The sequence below is a fragment of the Glandiceps talaboti genome, chromosome 16 (assembly GCF_964340395.1).
Source record: "Glandiceps talaboti chromosome 16, keGlaTala1.1, whole genome shotgun sequence".
NCBI lineage: Eukaryota > Metazoa > Hemichordata > Enteropneusta > Spengelidae > Glandiceps > Glandiceps talaboti.
The window spans coordinates 22876393-22883386 of record NC_135564.1 but is presented as its reverse complement, the minus strand read 5'-3'; the positions used below and the strand labels follow the sequence as shown (position 1 = coordinate 22883386).

General features: G+C 37.4%; 1 protein-coding gene across 2 annotated transcripts in view; it reads left to right on the top strand.

The window, feature by feature from the left end:
• The first annotated feature begins 205 nt into the window (after nucleotides 1-205).
• The window catches only part of LOC144447533 (uncharacterized), a 69201-nt gene continuing 62412 nt past the window's right edge, over nucleotides 206-6994 (top strand). For both annotated transcript variants that reach the window (XM_078137581.1, XM_078137580.1), the window contains exon 1: nucleotides 206-341. In XM_078137581.1, the coding sequence (XP_077993707.1) occupies nucleotides 284-341 (58 nt within the window). In that variant the 5' untranslated portion in view covers nucleotides 206-283. The remainder of the gene's footprint in view (nucleotides 342-6994) is intronic.

Here is a 6994-nt window from a genome sequence, read left to right as displayed (position 1 = left end):
TCGCCAATCACAATAGTATTATAGTGTAAACCGTTTAAATTTGCGTTAATTCGACGACGGTCTGAATATCATACCTTGCATAAAGACAATCTTGAAATGGAACATGTCTTCCTATGTTTCCATGACGACTACGCAAAGGGGTTTGATTTGCGTCACTGCCTATTCATGACATCATATGTAGTCTACTCGGGTTGAAGAGTGGTTATTACAAAACCAGAATTGCCTTCGCATCTCTCTCACTGCGTGGGAGTTGCCTCTCTCGTTCTTCTGTTTGGCGGGAAAGATGGCCCGTGTGTTTGCCGTGCTGCTGACCATCCTCATAGTAAGGAATGGCGAAACAAGTAAGTGTGAATTTAAAATTGTTTCGAAATGATGTCACTAACTATCTCAAGACATATTTGCTTGGATTAACAAGTACATTTTAATATAGTCCATCGAATTCTAGACAATAATTTGTGGGTTTAAAACTATCATTCCATAGTTGTATGCATATTTCAAAAGGCTGCATTACTAAAAATGAACTAATTTGATAATTTAAGCACAATTGCTTGCGAGACTTACAGATGAACCAAAGTCTAATAATTCAACAAGGATGTATTGAGACGTGTATTGCGTAAACAATTGCTTAAAAGTAATTCCCTTTTCAGACGACCGATATTCTACGAGGTTTCATCACTATTTGGCGACCGTATGTCACATCATAAGTAAAAGACTTAATTATTCATGTCTTTATAAAGAAATGTACATCAGAGATGCATCAAGCAAATACGTGAGATATATCAAGTAACGTTGACTGATACATAAAGGAAACCAACTCATGGTGACAACTTACACGCATTCACAAATGTATTTTGCTTATTCAGAATTTAACATAACCCATTTACGTCAGTAAATATTTTACCAATATTTCTAGTGGCAAATTTCATCATTTTAGTCAATTTAAATGAAATATGGACATGTTATCGATATGCTGTAGTCTATTAACGAACATCACCTTTAAGATAACGTCGTCAGTCATGAAAACATAACGCAACGTTGTACATATTAAGGTACATCTGTAAATTTGGTTTCCATGCCTACAAATTTTAAAGCAGCCACTGACTAAAATGCATTATTAATAACGTGTCTACAGTTCTGACTAATCGTATTGCCAATGCGAGGGTGATTAATACCTTTCAGCTGCAATAACACAATATGCAAATCATAACTTTACAGAAAATGGTGTCATCAGTTTAGCTCTACATATTGATCTTTATCTCCTCCTTGTTCCCGAAAGAACATTTTGCAAAACGTTGACCTAAATGCCCTGAATATAAAGGCTAACCATTTTGTACAGTTTAATGGACGCTTATTGCCTAAATGAAGCAGAAACAACAGTGACAATTCTTGAGATAATGAGCCAACAGTGACATTGTCTAGACTAAAAATAACTACTTGTTTTAACAGTAAGAAAAACTATGTAGAGAACAAGTCTTCATAGAAGACATATACCCTCAAACGTTTACTGAATGGAGACATAATTTAAAAGAAAATGGTGGCACAAATAAATAAAGTGTGATAATGCAGGGAATTGCTGAATTTCAGTAACTGAAGATCCAGGTCTAGGTCAAAGGTCAATCTCTAAAAAGAAAGTTTAAACCTGGCAAGATAGGGGTAGACACTTTAATGTAGTCGCCATGTATTAACGTTTTTGAGTTAATATGTGAATCATGAGTGTTCACTACAAAACGGCTGACATAGTGATATGAGCACCAAAAGTAATGCATGTACATGTTTATCTGGTTCTGCATTATCTATAGACTTGATCTAAAAGACATTAGCCAAACATAATTGCTACAAAGTGTCTACAATGTCTAATTTATAGCTCAATTTTAATTGGTCTATGAATAGAGTCTATGATTGAAGTTGTTTAGTTATGCAGTATTAAATATAGTGATTCTTTACTACAAATATGGCTGCCATTCAGTAAAAATTACATGAGCATGAAAAACAATGCTTGTGCACACTTCTTTAAGAAATTGGCTATATGTAAACACAACAATATGTCTGTAATAGGCAGGAATTGGCTTGATTTTGATAACTAGCCATGAAAGTCAAGGTCACAGGTCAATGTCTCCACAGATAGCTCGCATCTGACAACATAGGGTAGACACTTGAATGGAGTCTCTATGTATTACAGTTTTTGAATTATGCAGTAAATAATAATTTTAACAACAGATATGGCTGCCATTCTGGGAAAGTGATATGAGCACCAAAAATAATCCTTGTGTATAGGTCTAAACACGATTTAAAAGAAATTGTCAATATGTACACACTATAATATGTCTTTGATAGGCGGGAATTTGCTTAATTTTGATAGTTGACACGGACACGGACACACAGACACATGGAAAGATGGGTGGACGGACAGATGGAACCCATTGTAACAGCACCCTTGGGGGGGGGGGCTAACTAGTAGATTTCATCTTGGAATTAGAATGCCTCGGACACCTTACCAACATAATTAAACATGGTTGACAACGATGCAGCAGATCTACAGTCTCCTTTTCACAACGTCATGATATGCAGTATTAGTGTAATTTATCATTTCTTTTCTTTCCTTCGGGCCGTTTCATTAGTGTGATGGCAATACAACTACTAGCCTATCTATTTACAAGTTATTCTATGCTAACTTTTCATTAATATGGAATAAGCTTACTGTTGTTGGGAAATATGAATAACGTCACTGTTAATCATTAAATAAGTAATAGTACTATTGCTGATAAATATGCAAATATATCTCTGTTAAGTATATGTACACTACGCACTAGATAATTATTGACACATACGCGCACGCACACACACACACACCATATGTAGACATACACACGCTCTCTGTCTCTCTGTCTCTCTATCTATCTATCTATCTATCTATCTATCTATCTATCTATCTATCTATCTCTGTCTTTCTGTCTCTCTCTCTCTGTCTGTCTCTGTCTGTCTGTCTGTCTGTCTGTCTGTCTGTCTGTCTGTCTGTCTGTCTGTCTGTCTGTCTGTCTGTCTGTCTGTCTCTCTCTCTCTCTCTCTCTCTCTCTCTCTCTCTCTCTCTCTCTCTCTCTCTCTCTCTCTCTCTCTCTCTCTCTCTCTCTCTCTCTCTCTCTCTCTCTCTCTCTCTCTAGTTTAGACATCGTAGGTCAAACTAACTGATCGGTTACAACACCGCTCTATTGATAATAGCTATTTAATCGGTCTCTTCGGAAAAAAACCCCACAATTATTGTTAAAATAAGTACACGGAAATATATGTAAGCTTTAATAATAACTATATTTAACACTATATAACGCATGGTGTATCCTCTAAAATTAACAAAATGACGTTTACAGAGAGAGAGAGAGAGAGAGAGAGAGAGAGAGAGAGAGAGAGAGAGAGAGAGAGAGAGAGAGAGAGAGAGAGAGAGAGAGAGAGAGAGAGAGAGAGAGATAGGTGATATTTGAACGACTGCAAAGCGACAGCTTTCTTCGTTTTTCTCTTTAAAGAACACCACAAACACCAGAACAAGTATATGCCATGAAACATACAGCTAAGAATGCTGAATATGTGCATGGACACGTCAAACAATACACTCAATTGTCATATTGGCATGATATAAGCACCTTATTAACCCTCACAAATAGAAATGACAACAATGTCTTTGTGAAAGCTAGAAAAGTCATTACATTTACAGTACACATTTCAATTTGGTAAAAGGAGAGTAGATGACTGTAAAGTAGGAGAGATCGGATTGAACGATATAGGAGACACGTTTCCCTACATATGTGCAAATTATGTTGGAAATGTTGCCGTGCAAATATAATTTCAAGTTGTTAATTTCATTCCATTTAATACATTTCTCTTCTCTTCTCTTCTCTTCTCTTCTCTTCTCTTCTCTTACGCTTTAAACGCAAGGTCATATCGCCCCACATAATCGTTTATGTCAAGGTTTCATGAAAATAACTTGTCTTAATATCTAAATACCAGTTCATAAAAGTATACACAGTATGCTACTGGATGAGTCAATTTACAGGCAATTACACATTTGACGAATCTAACTCATTTCATTTTATGGATTACAAATGTCACATGATGGTGTCAGGGGACTTTTCGTAATCTAGGAGCTATTTTTAGAGTGTGATCGGATATGAATAAAGGAGCTCTCTGTACTATAAAGTTTCTTTAGTCAATGACAAAGACATGTAGCGAGCTATGTTTTCCCTCATTACATACTGGCCTTGTATTCATAGCAGTACATAACACGACATACTGGCTTTGTATTCATAGCACTACATATCACTACATACTGGCTTCGTATTCATAGCACTACATATCACTACATACTGGCTTCGTATTCATAGCACTACATATCACTACATACTGGCTTCGTATTCATAGCACTACATACTACTACATACTGGCTTTGTATTCATAGCACTACATACTACTACATACTGGCTTTGTATTCACAGCACTACATACTACTACATACTGACTTTGTATTCACAGCACTACATACTACCACATACTGGCGTTGTATTCATAGCACTACATATCACTACATACTGGCTTTGTATTCACATCACGACATACTACTACGTACTGGCTTTGTATTCACAGCACTACATACTACTACATACTGGCGTTGTATTCATAGCACTACATATCACTACATACTGGCTTTGTATTCACAGCACTACATACTACTACATACTGGCGTTGTATTCATAGCACTACATATCACTACATACTGGCTTTGTATTCACATCACGACATACTACTACTTACTGGCTTTGTATTCATACTCATAGCACTACATATCACTACATTCTGGCTTTGTATTCATAGCACTACATAACACGACATACTGGCTTTGTATTCACATCACGACATACTACTACGTACTGGCTTTGTATTCACAGCACTACATACTACTACATACTGGCGTTGTATTCATAGCACTACATATCACTACATACTGGCTTTGTATTCACAGCACTACATACTACTACATACTGGCGTTGTATTCATAGCACTACATATCACTACATACTGGCTTTGTATTCATAGCACTACATATCACTACATACTGGCTTCGTATTCATAGCACTACATACTAATACATACTGACTTTGTATTCATAGCACTACATACTATCACATACTTGCTTTGTATGCATAGTGTAAAGTCATGCATCCGCTATTAACTGGGGAAACTCACATACTACTCAATAAATAAGCAAGTTTAAAGTGAACAACAATAACTTTATGTGTACCCAGGTAAACTAGAAAGTACAACGAACATGCGCAGGAATGGAATAAACTATTAATAAAATGGGGAGGTCAATGTCAATAACGTCACATCTTTCCTTCTTCGAAATGAAGACTAGATCTATGTTCTGTTTGATTTCCATAAATGTAAAGAGCAATGATCAGCTATTCCAAGTTCAAAGTTCAATCCACTATAGTCCATCCTCTTGATAAAATTTCACTGCAAAGTCAAACAAAAATGTCAACATAGTCTCTCTTTTTTCGTTATAAAGAGACATAGTGATCTGATTTATAAGGTAATAATGTCATCCGAAAGCTAAACAGTGAAGTGTTCATGATGTAACAAAGTCCTTTAAATATGTTGGTGGTACCGATGTACGTCCACTGCGAGTAAAACAAGTCTTTGTGGGCGTCTCTTGTCTAGAAAAACAGGGTGACTTTACGTTTGCATCTTCCTTCATAGAATGCTCAATAGCTGGAACTTTGCTGGGGCTGTCAGGCATAGATTGCATTGGTAAGTGTTGTGGTTCACATCGAACTGGTGTTGAATCTGGTGTGATACTTGGATGGAATAGTTCTTTGGTGCCTCTAAGGTACCTTCTGTTTCTCCTGAACAATCTTCCATCTTCTGTCCTCACCTCATATGACCACACATCCACTTGTTGTTCTACTTGTGCTTTTATCGATTTGCCAGATCGGCTGTGAGCACTGGGTCTAATACGAACTGTTTCTCCTTGTAACAAGGTTGGCAGTTCTTTACTATGTTGATTGTAGTATCCGGTTTGACCTGCCTTCATATCATAGAGCTTCTGTTGTACATAAACTATTTTGGGTTTTAACAGCTCACCAGCTGTTGGGAGCAGTGTTCGGGTACGTCTTCCAAATAGACGTTGAGCAGGAGATGACTCAATACCCTCACTTGGTGTATTACGCCAGTCTAGTAGTGCCAGGTAAAAGTCTGTTCCTGCTTCCTTAGATTTCTTCATTAACTGTTTTGCTGTCTTTACTGCATTCTCCACTTTCCCGTTACTCTGTGGATATTCTGGAGAACTAGTAATATGCTCAAATTCATACTTCCTTGCGAAGCCTCTATATTCCTATGAGTTGTAAGATATGTTGTCACTGTGGAACTGATCTGGGATACCATGTGTTGCAAAATGTCTCTTTGTCTTCTTTATTATCTCAGATGCAGTTTTGTCAAATAGCCTATCCACTTCAAAGTAGTTGGAATAGTAGTCGACTGTGCAAAGATAATCTTTGCTCTCAAAAGTGAAGATATCTGAGCCAATCTTCTGCCACGGTCTTGCTGGTAACCCGTGACAAATCAGAGGCTCTTTCTGCTGATTACACAGGTAATTATTACAGATCTCACACTTCGCAATGTAGTCAGTCAGGACTCTGTTCATCCCTGGCCAGTATACAACTTCTCTTGCTCGTCGTAGACAGCCCTGGATTCCAAAGTGTGCACTATGTAGTCTTTCTCTTATTTTGGGTCTGACGCTCGCAAGAATGATACATCTCAGGCCCTTGAATATGACACTGTCTTGCACAGCCAGCTCATCTCGACAGTTGAAATAGGAATGCAAGTCTGTCGGTAAATCAAACTTGTTATCTGGCCACCCTTTGAGTATTACGTCCTTTAGTAGCTGAAGAACTCTATCTTTGGCTGTTTCTACCTGTACCTCTCGCAACTGTGGCTCCGACATTGGTAGAAA